At 40.5% G+C, this 18,741-nt stretch overlaps 1 protein-coding gene across 1 annotated transcript; it reads left to right on the plus strand.

The window, feature by feature from the left end:
- The first annotated feature begins 269 nt into the window (after positions 1–269).
- On the plus strand, positions 270–18,282 carry FDX1 (ferredoxin 1). The gene is made up of 4 exons (XM_054381409.1): positions 270–439; positions 9,674–9,798; positions 12,279–12,408; positions 15,664–18,282. Exons 1-4 carry the CDS (start codon positions 270–272, stop codon positions 15,776–15,778), a joined length of 540 nt encoding a protein of 179 aa, XP_054237384.1. The 3' UTR covers positions 15,779–18,282.
- The last annotated feature ends 459 nt before the right edge of the window (positions 18,283–18,741 follow it).

Consider the following 18,741-nt stretch of genomic DNA (forward strand, 5'->3'; position numbering starts at 1 on the left):
ACAAGACAGCTTCTCTTGGCTACCGAGGAGCACGACGGCTGCAGGTCGCTCCCGTTAGCAGCGCGCTCCGCCTTTTCCGTAGGCCCCAGGCTCTTTCCTCCGCGCATCGCTGCGCACTTTGCGTAACCCCGCTCTTCTCGTCGCGCGGTCACCTCTCATTGCCGTCAAAAGGGGGCGGGAAGTGCGCTATACGTAGACGGCTGCGAGAATTATTGGTGCTCGTGCCGGAGGCGTAAGCCGTGGGACTTTGCTCCTGTCCTGCCGCCGCCATGGCTGCCCCGGGGCCGGTCCGGCTCCTTAGGGCCGCCGCCGCCGCTTCCTCCCGCCGCTGGCTCTTCACTGCCTTGCCGGCAGCCGGGACGAGGCCAGGCTGCGGCAGCGGCGCCGCTACCGTGAGGGCAGCCCGGCTCTTCAGCCTCTCTGCCCGGGCGGTCCTCAGGTAAGAGAGTCGGAGCAGTGAGGCGCCGGGCGGGCTTCTCACAGCGGCGGTTGTTTCCGCGCCGTGGCAGCGCTGTACCAGGCCAATTTGCCTGGGCTTCGGTGCAGAGGGCACCTGGGGCCAACGGCCGCCAGAGGCACGGTCCGCCAGGGTGGGGGCGGCCAGCTAGGCCAGCGCGCGTGACCTTCCTCTGGTCTGTCGCCGCGCGGCAGCCCTCGGTGCCCCGTAGTCCCGGCCTCGCCTCTGCTTAGCCCGTCCAGAGTAGGTCACGGCCTCCTCTGTCCCCTCACGGCCGCGCTTCAGCCTGGCTCTCGCCATCCCTCTGGCGGCTGCCGTGGCGATGTCAGTGAAGTGCTCTGCGGGCGGACTTTCCACCCGGCTGGGCCGGGCGGACCACCCCACCCTGCGGTGCCGGCTGAGCGCTCTCAGCGAGTGAGGTGAGCTCTGCTGTGCAGGACTGTACCGGGTGGTGTGAGCTGGAGGTGTCCGTGGGCTGGCCCTGGTTAGGCACCGCACCGACCCAATGGCATGGTCAACCACAGGGCCTATGTCAGGAACCCCGTTGAAAGAGTTTATGGCCGTAATGGAGAGCTACAGTAGGGTTCATAGTGTTCAGATTAGTTTTCTGAAAGGTTATGACCATGTCAGTGTTGGTTGTTCATGCAGTGCAGCACTTGCCTTTTGTTGTTAAGAAGGTCTGGCTAGGCTTGTAAATGCAGTATTTCTATCTGATCTCAGTACTGATCATGTTTTCTGCCTTTGGTGTAGTTTTTCTTTACTGAAGAGCACTCATGTATTTAAGTGTGCAGAGCCCCTGTTCTCATCAGCAGTTGTTATGAGTAGGGGTTTGAAAATGCAGCACATCTGTAGACATTTAATATTCCACAGCCCACAACTATAAATTTGTAACTTAGTACATGTAGTCAAAGACTGTGTTTATGATGGCCTTCTGGCTTCTCACTTGTATGTTCAAAGATAGGGCAGAGCCTACAGTTAACTTTCAGTATTTAAAATGCATAATTTTGAAAGCCTAATTTACTTGGTTGCCAGGGAACTTGTAACAGGACCCAAAATCAGGTGCCCAATATCAAGGGTGTAGCATAGCCTGTTAGAAGGTTGAGTAGTGCCATCATCATCAAAGTTGTTTCAATAGTTTGCTTTTAAACTGTTCTATAGGTGTTCTTTTACTTTGTTCCAGCAGATACTTTAAATGCAGAGAGACAATCTAACTTTTTAGTATAGGACTCCCATATGAGATGAGTAAGTTGCTGATTTAGATCTGGTCTCTGAGTGATCCTGCTGAGTTTCTTAAAAATAACTCTCCACTGAGTGAGTGCCCTGACAAGCTATTATTTTGAAGTCCCTGAGTTGCAGTTTTTAATTAACAAAACCTAAGTGTCTTTGTCAAGTCTTTGCAAGTTATTAAAATTACTGAACAGGGTTAAAATGGGAGGAAGAAAATAGTAAAATGGGAAAACATTTCTGTGCCTAATAGCACTGCAAGAATTGTAATCCCTCACATCTTTCACAAACAGACTGAATACAAATAGGAATTTATTTATATGTGTTGCACAGGAATGACAGTAAAAAAAATTTGCGCAAGTACTTCAAATGTAACGTTTATGTACCTCGTGACATAACCTGGCTGTGTGAGTTGGGAGAAAATGAAAATCCTTGGATTTTTTGTATATTAGTTTTTCTCCATTTATGTGCAAGTTATTTTTTTTCTGTTCATTTGAGATCCCATTAACAAGCTTTATACAGTTGGTCAGCGTAATTCCAGTAAAAAGATACATGGAATCATAGAATGGTAGGGGATGGAAGGGATCCCTGGAGATTATCTAGTTCAACTGCCCTACCAAAAGTAGGATCATCTACATCAGGCCACATAGGGACCTGTTTGGGCGGGTTTTGAAAGTGTCCAGAGAAGGAGTCTACACAACCTCTCTGCGTAGCCTGATCCAGTGTTCTGTCACCCTCACAGGGAAGTTTTTCCTGATGTTGAGGTGGAACTTCCTGTGTTCCAGTTTGTACCTGTTGGCCCTTGTCTTATCACAGGGTACAACTGAAAAGAGACTGGTCCATCCTTCACCCCCATCCTTCATATATTTATAAACGTTAACAAGATCCCCTCTCAAGTCTTCTCCTGGCTAAACAGCCACAGGTCTCCCAGTCTTTCCTCGTAAGACAGGTGCTTCAGTCTCTTAGTTATCCTTGTAGCCCTCCATTGGACTCTCTAATATTTCCCTGTCTCTCATGAACTGGAGAGCCCAGAACTGAACACAACACTCCAGATGTGGCCTCACCAGGGTAGAGTAATGGGGGAGGAGAATCTCCTTTCAACCTGCTGGCCACACTCTTCTTAATGCATTCCAGGATGCTCTTGCCCTTCATGGCCACAAGAGTACATGGCTATCCTGTGCATAACTTACTGTCCACTGTCCTGAAGGGTCAAACCCCTAAACATGCCCTAGCCCAGACAATGGGCTAAGCACCTGCAAAATGCTTACCCTGACAGTTCCTGGGGGCAGATGCCCAAGGCAAATGTATAGCACATGTGATTAACATTGTAAGCACCTGTGAGTGTGCAAACCTGGACACTTTCTGGGGTCCAGATAAACATGTACCACGTGTAATTAACTTTGGAACACAGCTGGGAACTGTGTGTGCCCCTGGCCATGTTTGGATATGCCCCATCCCATAGGTCCAGCTATCAGAGTCTTGTGTTACCAAAGGGCATTAATTGTCTCAGGACAGTATTTAAACCAGTGAAGAAGTCAGGCGACTTGCCATGTCCTCACCCAGATAGCAACAGGAGCCAAATGCTGCCCGAGTAGCAGCTGAAGGGACTGCTTTAGTAGACCAACAACTTCACCCAAGCCTTGCACCTGGACCAAGGCAGAAGGGGGAAACCTCCAAGGGAATTGAATCCCAGAAGAGGCTGCAGCCCAGCAAGGGAGCACACAAGAGAGAGGCCCCCTAGCCCTCCCCGAGCCAAAGGCAAACTCCAGACCATGAACTGGGCACGACAAGAGAGAGGCCCCTTGGCCCTCTCCGAGCCAAGGACTGCTCATATTATAGATGCAGCAGTCTGCCACAGAATCCCATTTGTGGGAAACCCACAGATCACAGTACCTGTATGTCCAGTTCGAATTGCTGTGTTGGAAAGGTTAGATCTGTGCTTAAATCATTTAGCTGTTTTTATATGTGGAGTGTAAAACCCACAACTGAATAATTGAACCTGTGAATACTTATTCTGTAAATAAGTTACAGTGGTGTTGGAGGATACCACTGCCTAAGATATTAATCATAAAATATATAAAAATATACATTTTTATTACATCCACCAGGACTCCAAGGTCCTTCTTAATGGAGCTGCTTTCCAGCAGATCAACCCCTAATCTGTGCTAGTGCATGGTGTTATTCCTTCCCAGATGCAGGACGCTATACTTACCCTTGTTAAACATCATTCAGGTCCAGTTTGCCCAGCTCTCCAGTCTGTCCAGATCACACTGAATGGCAGCACAGCTTTCTGATGTATCAGCCAATCCTCCCAGTTTTGTGTTATCAAAAAAATTGCTTAGGGTACACTCTATCCCTTCATCCAGGTTGTTGATGAAGGTTTTGAACAAGACTGGACCCAGTACTGACCCCTGGGGAACACCACTAGCTACAGGTCTCAAACTGGACTCTGCACTACTGATTACAACCTTCTGAGTCCTATTGTTTACTCAATTCTCAATCCGTCTCACCATCCACTCTTCTAATGGACACTTCCTGAGCTTACCTATGAAGATGTCGTTTGAGATGGTGTCATAAGCCTTGCTGAATTCAAGGTACACAATGTCTGCTGCTCACCCTACATCTGTCCACTCAGTTATATCATCATAGAAGGTCATCAGATTAGTCAAACTTGATTTCTCCTCAGTATATCCATGATGGGTATTCCTTACAACTTCATTTTCTTCTGTGTCCTTAGAGATGACCTCCAGAATGAGCTGCTCCATCACCTTTCCAGGGATGGAGGTGAGGCTGACTGGTCTGTAACTTCCTGAATCTTCCTTGCCCCTTTTGAAGACTGGAGTGACATTGTCGTTCCTCCAGTCATCAGACCACTCTCCTGTTTTCCATGATCTTTCAAAAATAATGAGGAGTGGTAGAGCAACAGCATCAGCCAGCTCCCTCAGCACTCATGGGTGCATCCCATTGGGGCCCACAGATTAGTGCATGTTCAGTTTATGTAAGTCATCTCTAACACCATCCTCACTGATGAGTGGAGAGTTTTCCTTCCACCAGGCTTTCTCTCTTACCTCTAGGGTCTGGGATTCCTGAGGGCTGTTGTTAGCAGTAAAGATTGAAGCAAAGGTGGCATTCATTAACTCTGCCTTTTTTACATGTCAAACACCATTGTTTGTGTTATGTAAGACTATCTGCATTTATGTCTAGAGGATGAAGACCTACCTATATAAAATTGCCAGCTGAGGTGGTTCCTGTGAGCAGAGGTTCCCAAGGGTTCCAGAGAAGCATCAGGCATTATGTTCTCATTTCCATTTAGTTTGTTTTCTTGTTCTGTTTTTATGTGTTATCCTTTCTTTTCGTTTCACGGTGAGCACTGGTTTTCTGAAAATTCTTTATGCCAGTTTAGGTAGCCATTTGGTCCACAACATAATTACTATATGTTTTGAAGGTCAGTTCATATTTGTAGCTTGCATTTTAATTGAGACCTGTGTAATACTTTCATTTGAGAAACTCTTCAGGCAATAAAATATCTGAAAGTAATAGAGTTTGGCTCATCATGTGCCACAAACAGGCCTTTGTTGTGGTTGGAGGAATGCAAGAGGTGGTTCTTAGGTTGGGAGTAACAGTTGAAGATTCTAAAAGATACTTCTTTTAAGGGGAAAGAGGTAGCTATCAGGATTCTTGCAGGAATGCTTTTTGCATGGAAAGGACAATGAACAGCATTTACAGTTCTCAAGTGCTCTTCTGTGTATTTGCAGTGTGCTTAATTTAGAGTAGCCTAGCAAAGCAATCTTGAACAAAGCTGATGATACTGTGGCAACCAACAGCACGCACCTGGTGATAGGTTCATCAGAGTGTGTATTGGGATATTTATGTTTTTTTGCAGATTACACAGAATATGTTCTGTTCTTCCTGATAAACCCAAGACTATACTTGCATACACTTGGCACATGTTTATACTGCTGGAGACTGTCCTCAGGAGCCCCAGATCCCTGAGGCCCCAGAGGAAGACGGGACAAAGGAGGAGTTTTCCTCTGTTGATGAGGACTGGGTTAGGGAATAGTTAAGTAATCTGGACATCCATACATCTGGAGGATTGTGCTGCCACTCAGCAAGACTTAGGCTGAAGAGTTGGGCAGGGAGAAATTTAATGGAATTCAACAAGGACAAGCGTAGAGTCTTGCACCTGGGAAAGAACAACCCCATGTACCAGTACAGATTGGGGACTGACCTGTTGGAGAGCAGTGAAGGAGAAAGGGACCTGGGGGTCCTAGTGGATGGAAGGTTGACCATGAGCCAGCAGTGTGCTCTTGTGGCCAAGAAGGCCAATGCCATTCTGGGGTGTATTAGAAGGGGTGTGGCTATTAGGTCGAGAGAGATTTCTCCTCCCCCTCTACTCTGCCCTGGTGAGGCTGGAATATTGTGTCCAATTCTGGGTCCTTCAGTTCAGGAAGGACAGAAAACTGCTAGAAAGACTCCAGCACAGAGCCACAAAAATGATTAAGGGAGGGGAACATCTTCCTTATGAGGAGAGATGAAGGGAGCTGAGCCTCTTTAGCTTGAAGAAGAGGAGACTAAGGGGTGACCTCATTAGTGTTTATAAATATGTAAAGAGTGAGTGCCAAGAGGATGGAGTGAGGCTGTGCTCGGTGATGCCCAATGACAGGACAAGATGTAATGGGTGAAAGCTGAGGCATAGGAAGTTCCATGTAAACATGATGAGGGTGATGGAACACTGGAACAGGCTGCCATGGGGAGTTGCAGAGTCTCCTCCTCTGGAGATACTCAAAACCTGCCTGGATGCATTCCTGTGTGATCTGGGATAAGTGATCCTGCTCTGGCAGGGTTGTTGGACTAGGTGATCTTTCAAGGTCCCTTCCAACCCCTAACATTCTGTGATTCTGTGTGATTCTGTTTCATGTTAATTGCTTGTGACAAGTTAGCTGTATGGTGGTGGTTGGTTGTTTTTGTTCTCTTCATGCAAACAATGAGCCCTATTAGTTGAAATTTATCAAGCTTAAATATTTCATGTGGGTGTTATTTTTAATGATATCTCCCAGTAATTAAAAAGTTCTGTGAGGTGTGTTTTGAATGTCTGACTAGTGTGATTATTATGTGTACACACCTCTGAAAATATTTTCATCACTTGGGCTTATGCACAGTAAAAGCTCAGTGATTTTAAAAAATTAAACATTTTGGCTATGCAAAGAGTGGCAAAGATGGCAATAGCAAAAAAAAAAAAAAAAACCAACCACAAATCAGATTCGAAGATTTAAGAAGGCTATCTCTAACTTTATTAAAAATAAATACATTTTACTTTCACTTATCAGCCAGTGTGGATTAGGTCCCATAGAAAGAATTACTCTAGTGCTCTTTAAGTCAGTGACTTGGTGGTGGTACTTTGATTTGTCCCCTTGCTACATGCTGCACCAGTTAGGCATGCACAGCTGCAGTGCAGTTCCACAACTGTCTGAAGCAAATGCAAGATTGTTTCTACTGAAAAGGGGATCCCACTCCTGCTTCCTCATGTCTGCTGTGAGCAATGATGTTGTTCTTGCTGGTTCAGCCAGGACTACTTGTTTTTATGATTGATTTTCAGCCAGATTAGCATAATGAGTTGACTTGTGGTAATACTGGTCTAAGGACAATGGCAAGGTGATTTGGAGTGGGAATTGCCCAAGCCTTTGTTTTTATATTAGAAGGAGATTGGGTTAAGATGATCATTAATCTTAGATTATATTATTAGATCATAAAGTTGCAGTAATACAATTGTTTTAAACTGATGTGAATTTCACATAAGATCTGAGTACATACTGTTCTGTCATGCACACAGCCTTTGATCTGTGAGAGTTGGGTTTCAGCCACAGCCAGTTTTCTGCATGACAGTGTGAGTGCTGGGGATAGAACGAACAAAGGAGGGAGGGCAGGACCGTTTTTCTCGTGCCACTGTGGTGTTAGGGCAAGTTAAAGTGTAATCATAGGTGAAGACAGTTTCAGGAGGGTTTTGAAAACTAGGAGGGAGATGACTTGTATTTTTACAGAGGTTCCAGTGGTCTAATGGATGGCTAGACACCTTGCTGTTTGGTCCATGTTACCTGTGATTCCATCATCCTATAACAGAGGAAAGGGGTATGTTTTGGGTATTGAACAAATATTTACTACTTGCCATGTCTCTACGTTGGGCAGAGGATGCCTATAAATGCAAGTACATTTTGCAATGATTCTTCTGTCAGGGTTGTGTTTGTCATGCTGACAAATATTTCAGTCAGTGAGAATATTTGGGTGAGCTCTGGAAGGGCTTTTTGAAGCAGTTTAAAATTATACAGTCAGTGGTTCACTTTGGCTGTCAGGATGTGTACAGATGCAATCTAAACCTATCATTCTTAAACTACCAATGGAAGTGGTGAATTTTGTACTGGTGTATCATTGGTGGTGCTGTGGGAGGTGTGAGTATAGCAGTGGGGCAAAAATGGAGCAGAGAGCTAACTTAATCCCTCACAGAACAGATTGCTGGAGGTAGTTGTTTGATATAACAGGTGACCGTGCAGCATTAAGTGCATTTTGTAAAGAGATATTTCCAAGAGTTCTGAAGGTTATCATAGTGTGTTCTTCAGTTGCATTCTGCACATCAGCAAGATCAATCTTTCATTATCAATTATAGTTTTTAAATTAATTTATACCTAGTAGTAGCTTGTGGCTGCCTTCCAGAGAATGGACTGAGGGATGATATGACGAGAATTGAACATGTCATCATAAGGAATCATCGTGCATACCGCTGCCAACTGAGCTTGCAGTTGTGCCAAGTATAGTAAGCCTAGGGGAATAAACGTTTGTTGTTTTTCAAAACAAGGTAGGACACAGGTTGCTAAGAACATATTTTCTCTTACAGCCAGTTCCAGAAATAATCTGTTCTCTGTCTGCTTTCAAATTTTTGCTTTAATATGCAGCTCTACAGATTAGAAGGTGACTTGATTTTCAAGCTTGTATGCCTTCCATATCATAGATCACTTAAGGTCCACAGTTGCTAAAAAGATTAAAGGTAATATTAAGCATACTGTTCTTAAACATGGATTTCACGTTGAAACACATTCGTGCATTAGCTTTCAGTTGTTCTATTTGTATCTCTTACCTCTTGGCAGATTACTTCAGTATCTGTCCAGCAGGTTTTTCTTGGTTAACCTCGCTTACTGTAGGAAAGAAGATAGTCTATTTAAAAACAAACAAACTGTATTTTATTTGCTTTCCTTTAGTTTGCATTTGAAATAACATCATATGGAACCAGAAAGATATCTTTTTTTTTTTTCCATATCAAAAGCTTTAGTCTTAAGAAATTTTTATGCAGATGGCAAGATAATGTTTTCTTAAATAAACTTGAATTGTCAGAGAAGTGAAGCAAGAAAATGCAGAAACTTTTTTCTTTGAAGTGGTGTCAAAACTATGACCTTCACTAGGATGAATATTTACAAGGTGAAATCCGAGAAGACTCTGTGCTCAGAAAAACCTCGGAACGCTCTTGCAGTATTTCTGTTTTGAGGAGGAGAGGAGAATTAGTTTTTGGAACAAATGAAGTCAAAGTCTAAGCAGAAATGGAAAAAAAGTTAATCGTAATGATGAGAACAGCTAAAATTTCGTCAGTCCAAAGAAAGAGTCCTCAGAAAGGTGTGTATAAGAACATTTAAAGTAAGCTCTTTATTTGATAATTATACATATATGTGCCAGAAAGAAAAGAGCTGACTCTCTTAAATGAAAGGCAAAACATCATGATCCTGTATAGTTTCTAATAACAAAACAGAAACAAGGGCAGTTTTTTTCCTTATTTTTCATGGCACAGCAGTAAATGACTATACCTGTTATTGCTTTTAAAAGCCAGTAACTTGGGTTTCTGTGCTCTCAGAGTTGATAGTGGTTACTGGTTTAGTAGTAGTCAGTGTATTTTAAAGATTAAAAAAATGTAGAATTCTTTCTTCAATTCCATTATGTGCTTTTCTTTTTTAGCTCAGAAGATAAAGTAACTGTTCATTTCATAAATCGTGATGGTGACAAACTAACAGCCAAAGGAAAACTTGGAGATTCGCTGCTGGATGTTGTTGTTGATAATAATCTAGACATAGATGGTTTTGGTAAGTAGGCTGGAAAAGACACTTAAGATAATCAAGTCCAATCATGACTGAATATTGATGAGTTTATTTATAAAACCTACCTGTACTCTATTTGGATTTCGTACAGACCTACACCTCCCCAGCCATACTGATCTTTTTTTTTTTTCTCTTCTGCAAATGCATAGAATATTTTGTGTCTAGTATTAAAAAAAAATAATTGGGGGTGAGCCTTGTTTGAATGTTAAAGGAGGGGAATGTAGACAGAGTGCTATCAAAGCAGAATCTGAAAGATGCTACCCATAGACTCTTCTGAGCTGAAAGGTTCTGGAGGCAACACAGAACAGGTGTATTTCTAGAAGTGTCTGGTTACTTTTGTATTGATATGCTGTCTCTATTTTATTATCAGGCTTTTTGTAGCACAAAAAGCATGTCAGCTAACAGGAAAGAGCAAAAAGTTTAATTCCTGTTAAAGGACCAGGTGTAAAGGAGACCAGAGTCTTAGTGAAATTGCAACTCTGTATAAGCTTTGTTTAAAATCTGTTTAAAATTAAATAGGAAGAAGTACTAACACCTTTCTACTTCTTAAGGTTTTTGCACTTTCCATAGTTAGTTCCATTGAAATTGCAGGATTCTGCAATTCTGCAAAGCAGTGGTATTTGGTAAAGGCAATTTAGTACTTCAGGACAGGTATTTACATCAACACAAGCTTAAGCTAATAGCACAAGTGGGAAGCAAAATCCAGTTTGCATGAGTGAATGCATAGCATGGAGTGATTTGGGGAAAAACTAGGCTAGTGTTCCACACTTTAAAATCTGGGGTGTGTTTAATTCACGTGGGGGTAGAAGGATTGTCTCTTAAAAATCTCTTAATATGCTGGGGTGACTACCTTTATGTATGTCTTACGTGTCTTACAGACTTCTGACTACTCTCTTGTAGAGTAAATATTTTTTGTTTGTGTAAATGTCAGCCATATTAAGGCATTGTGATAAAGTATGGGGCAGGAGAAGGAAAGATAATGCTGTCAATAAAGAAAAGCCTTACTAAAAATTTGAGATACTGTAACTGCAACATATGCTACTCCCATTTCAATAATAATTTTCTAATGAAACATCATACTGGAGCAGAGAAATAATGTAATGATGAGTGTTCTATGGTTAGAAAAAGTAATTAGGGAAAAAATGAAAAATATAAATCTTCCTGATTTACTTCTGTCACTAGGGGGCATCCCATGTGCAGTAATAATCAGAAATACCTTTATACAAAGACTTACAAAACAGTTGAATGATTCAGCTGTGCTCACTTTTCTGCTAGCATTAGACTGGCAGAAAGACCTTCCATTGTTCAAACAGACTGTCAATGTTCTTTCTTCCCCTTCTCTGCTCACCTCATCCAACATTAAAATGTTTAAACTGCTGATACAGAAAATGTTACATTATCGTATCATAGATTTGGCACTTTACTTAAACTCTACTTTTTTGCATGCATTTGTATGAAGACATGATATGTTTTAAAAATAAGGTCTTCTAGTACAATGTCATACTCATTTTGAATATATGCTGTTGATACCTTTACTACATACAGTGCTTTCTGTATGTATTTTGTGGTCTGATGGTGAATCTCACTGTTTCTTATCATATGATTTGTTAATATACATGCAGCCCTGCTTCTCTTTGTTTCCATGAGTACAAAGGTGATGTGTTCACTGTACTTCTTCCCTGAAAATGAGTAAACTTGGTTAATGCATTACCTGCTTTTCTGTTCAATTTTAAGTCGGAGATGGAAATGATGCCAATCTTCACACAAGTATAAAGAGTTCAGCTTTCTCCTCCACTTGAAGTTGAATGTTTCTTTTTCAGCAAAGCAGAGAACTTTGCTTGCCACTGTATAGAGCTGGTGCCAAGACAAATTTGTTAGTGTTTGAACTCTTACTGTCTTGTGATGACCTAATTGCTCTAGGTGTAGTTGGTATTTGCTAGGGTTGACCACAACAATCATTGGATCCTTGGCTCAGGCTGAATTATTTATTAACACATGTAGGCCTCTTTAACATGGGGAAAACCATCTCTAATTAGCCAGCCTTTGTTGCTCTGAATTAGTGTTCTGTTGAGTGAGAAGAAATACCAAGTATAAAATTCCTCCTTCCTGTACTTCTGAGGAACTTTTTCTATAGCAGGTGTCTTTTGTTGGATTTCTTGAAGAAACTTCAAAACCATGGGGAAGGGTCAACTGTGGAAATAAATTATCTGGTGTTGGTTGACAATGTTGTCTGTGTTTGCATGCTTATAGCAGAAAACTCTCTCTTTGGATGCTATAAAGGTTGTAGGAATTGTAGAAATACTACAGATAGTTAAATGCAGTGTAGATAAATGGATGTGGGAATACAGATTTTGCTGATCAACAGAGACTTCTTGTATGAGACAAACATATATAATGATTTCTTCTGAAATTCTGCTGTAATTTGAAACTTGGATTTTTTTGTTATCCTTTTTTTTAACCTCTAGGTGCATGTGAAGGAACGCTAGCCTGTTCAACTTGTCATTTAATCTTTGAAGATCATATATTTGAGAAACTAGATGCAATTACTGATGAAGAGATGGACATGCTGGACCTGGCATATGGCCTCACAGAAACGTAAGACAATGTAACACTTTAGTACATCAAAGAACGGAAAGAAGGATTTGCAGATGTGGCACTCCAGTATTCTTAGAATGCTTTAATGGGCTTTTAAAAAATAGCTGGATTCTATTACACAAGTTTAAATATTGTTTATATGAATTCGTATTAAAAAGTTGTCAGTATAGTTTTTTCAACTGAAGAGTGGCAGTTGCCAGTACTTGCTCTTAAGAGACATCTGATACAGAAGTGTCAGATAGTGAAGAAGTACAAAAACCTCAGTTCCTTCAACAAAAACTTTGCTACTGCGTGTGAATTTTCCTGTTCTTGTTTCCCTTCCCTTCTGTTCTTTACTTGTATTAGCCTGTAGATAGTTAATGTATTTTATTAATGTATTTGCTATTATTAGTATTGCAGTTTTGGTCACATCTTCTTTTCACAGAATCAGAGAAGGGTTGGGGTTGGAAGGGACCTTTTGAGATCATCTGGTCCAACGAACAAGGGCCGTCTAGAGCCCAGGATCATGTCTAGAGGGCTTCTGAATATCTTCAGGGATGGATACTCTGCATCTCTCTGGTATTCTTGTACATTGATAAGATCTTCTCCCTGAGCCTTCTCTAGCATAAACAGTGTCCCCAGTTGTCAAGTTAGACTGCTCTTGATGTGCATAAGCCAGGTTCCCTTTTGGGTGAAACTAGTCCTAAAGTGTGCTCTAACCACTAATGGGCATTTCAGTACCTAGGACTAGACTAGTGATAGTCTAAAGTAACCTGTTCTACATCTCCCCACCATCAGAGTAATTAGGGTGTCACATCATCATCAGAGACCTATTCCTAGTACGCTGCATTACTTGCTGATGTATGTGCAGCCTGTATCTTGGATCATACTTACATGAAACCTAGGTGCTGTACAAGGTTTTATAAGCCCTCTCCTTCATGCTTCAGTGGAACTGCTTGTTGAAGTTTTTGAGGATCTTTCTAGTGTTGTCAGAGGGCTTTATACCTGGCCTGTATAGCATGAGGATATTTTTGTTTGCAAAGAATTACTCTGAATTAATGTTTCAGCTTCTTCTGCTTTGTAATTTTTCCTGTCTCCCAGAAAGTATTTTCAATTTGGAAAAAAACATAAGCCTGTTAAGTGTGAATTTACTTCACTTGTACCATCTACCATCATTCTGCTAAGACTAACTTTTAGGTTGTGGGCCAAACCAATTCCTAAAGCTCTGGAAGCCAATAATCTAATAAACATTTTTATTTGGCTTCTAGTTAAAGCTTTAAAGCAAGGAGCTTTTACTGATGAACTGAAAAACAGCAGAAAGCCAGAGCTCTCTGTTTAAATATTTCTCTCAAAGGGCTTCAGACCAAATAAAGTTTTAGACTCTCTGAAGACGCTTGTTTCTATCAGGTTTTCCTAACACCATGTGTTCCTCCTGTGGCCAGGGATCTCTGACTTTTCCGAAAAAGACAGAACTTTTAAGTGACTGGTATTTGCTATGGGTTACCTGGTCCCCTGTGCTGATACAAACTTGTGTAATGGAAATGCACTACTATGCTCTGTCATAAGTGTTAGAATAAAAGCTTCTTCCTGTCAGTGGCTCTGTATTTGGGGAAGTTTCAGCTAGCAGCTGCCATGAAAGTTCATGCTTTTTAAAAATGAGGGACTAGTTAGAAAGGTTAGAATGAAATAATTTTGATTAACTGTGGAACATTAGAGATTATTAATAGTAACATGGAGGGAAACAAAATACCATTACATGACAAAATGGTGATTCGTCATATCTTTATAGCTGTGCAACTCTGACTTCCTATTTTGTTGTGGGTTTGGGTTTGGTTTGTGTTTTGGTTTTTGTTTGTTTGGGGTTTTTTTCTTAAGTAATGGAATGAGAGGAAATAAAAAGAGGGCATATATAAGTGGTTAACGGGGGAATGGCTTTCTTGCAATGATCGACTAAATCTGCTTGTTTTGGGGTTCAGGCTGTTTCAGCCTTAAGGGGTGAAGGGATCTGGTTAAATACCTCTAAAATTGTAAATGCTGTGGAAGAATTTGTGTAGGAAATGGTAGCTTCTTTTTCAGTATTATATAGGGCTGCCTAGGACTTTCTGTACTACTGTGTAGCAGGCTCAAACCAAATGCCAGTGTTATTTCACATGAAATGAATCCATTGCCACACTACAGAGTCCATCAACAATTAGCATTGGTCTTCAGTGAAAAAGAGACACTTCAGGAAAATTAAAGCTTAGGAGCAGTGTTGTGTATAAATATTATAAATGACATTTTTCTATTAGATTTCATTTCCAAAGCTATTCTTATGGATGCATATTCATGAGATTCCATCTTCTGGTGATATATACATTTATACATGCATTGCAGTAATCTAAGTTGATGTATACAGTTATTTATATAGGAGTATTACTTTTGGGTATAGTACTGAATTTGGATCTTTAGCAGCAGTTGATCACTATGTTTGTAGAGGTATTCATATAGCACTGTTTAGTAATGTAGCAATATCTCTGCTTACATTCCTATACAGATGAAATTATGCAGGTGGGGCTGCAGAACATTGCCCATCCTTGCTGATGTTTTAAGTGTTCTGTACCAAAGTATGGACATTGAATTAAAGATATCCCATCAATAGTTTGTGATGTCTTCAGAATTTTGTTGTGGTATTAATTAAGTTTTTTTCAATTGCTCATATAACATTTTTGTCATGCTGAATAATAGGAGAAAAGTTGAAAGATTGAGACTTTTCACATGCCATGAGTATTTTATCACTTTCCTTGCATTTCTTGTCTCTTCAGTCTTAACTTTCTAGTTTAATGACCCAATCTTGAGTTGTTTAGTTTGAAAGCATTGGACTCTGAATGTGTTAGGCTAAGCTTTTACTGAGGCTTTCATTTGGTTTCATTGGCTTCATATCTTTAGAGATGCTGAATGGCCCTTGGGTGATCAAGTGTCATTCCCTGCACTTGACTGTACTATTAGGGACCCACTGAAAATGGAAGAGTCACCATTATTATATGTTGTTTCAGCATGCAGGAAGTACTTGGTTTACAACTTTCCAATGTATTGAACTCTGTTAATATAAATCTGGATGATTGCCACGTATATCTTAGCACTGATGCATCCAGTTCACTACTGGTCTTAAGACCGTGCATGAGAGTGGTTGTTTCTAGATCATAACATTTTGGAATGGCTGAATGTTGGGGTTATAAGGGGGTAAATGCTGGGAGATTTATGTTTGGCTAAAACTAATGACAACCTATTTCCCTACAGATCACGTCTGGGCTGCCAAATCTGCCTGAAGAAATGGATGGATGATATGACTGTTCGAGTACCAGAAGCTGTTGCTGATGTTAGACAATCAGTAGACATGAGTAAAAACTCCTAAAAGAAAACATCTTAGGGGTTTTAAAGAAGCTTAATTATTTTTATAACTTATTTTTAAATGTGTAATTAAAAATGAGAACTTACATAATTGTGAGTTATTTTATATGACTATCAATATTAGATTAATGCTATTTTAATTTTCTTTATAAAACCTCTTATATTTTTACGCTTAAAATGCAATAATACTTCTTATAGTGATCACTGGATTATAAACATTAGCAAGTGTACTACATATTTCATATAATACTATTCTGCCAAAACCTTCAATGACATTTGAAAACTGTATCACTTCTACAAGACTTCTCCTTAAAAACCCTGCATATTTCTAGGTGTCAAACCTGGATATGTAAGAGAACAAAACTTGTAAGACTGCATGGGGTCTTTTTAAAGTGTTACCATTAAAGATGGTACACTCAGAGCTAATTCACCTTCTCCGTAAATATAATACTTCCTCAGCAAGTAGTGGGTTTCCAGGATAGAGATTTTCCAAACTTTGGAATCTTAATGAGATGAGGCAAATTTTGTTTTGCAGAAATAATGTTAAAACCATGAAATCTGGGGCCGGTACAGAATGCTGGCAACTGCAGCTTTACTGCAGTGCATCTCTGTGGCCCAAATCGGAAGTCAGTAAACATTAACTGTACTTATGTTTGACTACACCACAAATACAGGGATACACATGGTGTAGAAGAGGAGAGCACTGGAGCTGCCTAATGGGAGAGCATTGGATGCAGCTCTAAGTTCTTGCTGTTCTCTAAAGATGTGATTGAAGAGGGCAGTATTTATTAACAGAAGATTTGTTTTTAAATGTTCATAGCTTTTTCAATTTTGAGCTTGTTCAGGAGTCAGACCAGTGTTAGCTAGGGAATTCAGCTTAAAGAAAGCCCTAGATTCTGGGCCATGTCCTCAGATCGTTTCAAGAAGGTTGGTATCAATTGATCAAGTTTATTTTTTCCTTAAAGATTGACTAGGTTTCCCAGAAGGGCTTGGGAAACACCCATGCTGGAATTTCATGGTGACTGATGAAGAGATTTCAGCTGGATCTTGTTTTAGTCTTTCTGAAGTAGACAAAAATAAATATATCTAAGATTCTTAATGATCCTCTCCATCTTTGTTGCCTAAATACTTCAATCTTGTCACTAATACAATAGTTGTTACCCTTCTGAGATTATTTTAATATTTTGGCCTTATTTGTCTATATATATATATATGTATGTTTATTTTCATGTAAATTACCTAATGCATTCATTAATGCCTTATTTGAACTGGTGACAATGACATCTTTTCTTGCAGCATTGTGCTTATGGGTCAGGGGGAAAAATTACAGTTTCCTCCGGTGTTGAATATTGGGGTTATTTTGAGCTTCATAAAGAGGGGTGAAAAAAATGCCCCTCTGTTTTAAAAAGAAATATTTTTCTAGAGTTTTATTGAAACTAGGCCTAGTTCAGATTCTTTGTTTTGCTCTCTGAACAGCCATTACTTTGTTCCCTTTGGACTTCCCCCTAAACCAAGATACACATCACGTGATCTGCTTGGACCTTAATCATGCAGGGTGGTCAGAATGCACTTTCTATGTGCATGACCTCAGAGTTGAAATTTCCTGGCTTTTTGAAACAGAGAAAAGTCAAGGAAAAAGAAAGGTAGAAATAAATTGAAGAAATGTGTTGAAGATACTGCTGTGACTCTATCCATAATTTGGAGGTAAATATCACTTTGAATTGCATTTTATTCTGATTTCATTTATAAATCGTAATTATTACAATTTGAATTTTTGGGTTTTTTTACATAAGACACAGTTCTTTAGCTTCCGGGGGGGGACCTAGGTCATAACTAGATACACTGTGCATTCTTACATCAGAAAGAAATCTGAGGTTCTGGTATAGTTGTGAAATTTAGGCATAGTGTTGGTGGTGTTTGGATTTTGTGCTTTTCTTGAGGTTTGTTTTGAGTTTGTTGTTTTTGTTACATACAGCACTAATCACTTCTTGTGGGAATCTTGAAGCGCTTAACACTGAGTGTGAAACAGCTCTCCTGCAATTTTCTTTCTAAGCTAGGGTTGTTTCATTGTGTTTCCTGTGACAGTTCCTCAGTGCAAAGACTTTGACTCTCCAATGGTGTGCCTGTGGAAATAACTTATTAAGCACAGAAACACAAAAAAAAAAAGGCACTTCAAAGTTCACTTTGAATTCTAGAGCTGTCCCATATTGCAGGCAAATGGAAATCTCAGAAGGGAAAGGGACTGATAGGTATTCCCCAAAGTGGACAGCTCAGAGATACTTGTTTCTTTATTGTCAGAATTATTTGCAAATCTTTTTTTATACCGTTTTCTGACACACCTTGTTTGTATTGATTTTTCTTCCTTTTGTTCCAAGCCATTGAGAGTGTTTCAGGGTGTAAAATGGAACTCAACAGTTAAAGATGCACATCCAAGTGTGAGTGTGAATTATTGTGCAATGACACAAAATTAAAGAACCAAAACTGGTTAAATACATGTTTATTTCCTTCTCCAAGTAAAGATTGCTGGAAGTTTGATTTCTAAAAGTATTTCTTTTTTTCTGTTAAAACAGTCAGTGAGTCTCTTCGGTCTCTCTCCCTTCAGAAATGTGGAGAAAATCAGATTTGACTTTGTTCCCTTTGCTTCTGAACATTAGTTTACAACACATGCTTGCAGTCTGCGGGGAAACAGACCTTTATTTCTCAAGGATTTGGTGCTACCTTCTGGTGGGTAGAAAGGTTCTTTGCTCAGATTTGTTAGGAAGCCAGTCCAAAACCACCCTCTGGCGAAAGGAAAGGTCTTGTAGTCATCTCTGCCTTTCTGAGACTGTCGGAGAGCTTATCTGCGGCTCGAGGTCATGTCCTTTCCCCTCCACCCTCTTAAACCTTGGTCAGGTTCAGGGTTTTGAATTCTTCTGTACTGGGCAGGGAAGCTGACCATAGGAGCCAGCAGTCCCCATCCTTGCTTCT

Source organism: Indicator indicator, chromosome 1 (genome assembly GCF_027791375.1).
Source record: "Indicator indicator isolate 239-I01 chromosome 1, UM_Iind_1.1, whole genome shotgun sequence".
Taxonomy (NCBI): domain Eukaryota; kingdom Metazoa; phylum Chordata; class Aves; order Piciformes; family Indicatoridae; genus Indicator; species Indicator indicator.

What these genes read in the sequence shown, in the direction of transcription:
- FDX1 (XM_054381409.1), top strand. Translation starts at nt 270, where the DNA reads ATGGCTGCCCCGGGGCCGGTCCGGCTCCTTAGGGCCGCCGCCGCCGCT. An exon ending in TCTAGACATAGATGGTTTTG is followed by an intron (nt 9,799 to 12,278) that starts GTAAGTAGGCTG and finishes TTTAACCTCTAG; the next exon opens with GTGCATGTGAAGGAACGCTA. An exon ending in GCATATGGCCTCACAGAAAC is followed by an intron (nt 12,409 to 15,663) that starts GTAAGACAATGT and finishes ATTTCCCTACAG; the next exon opens with ATCACGTCTGGGCTGCCAAA.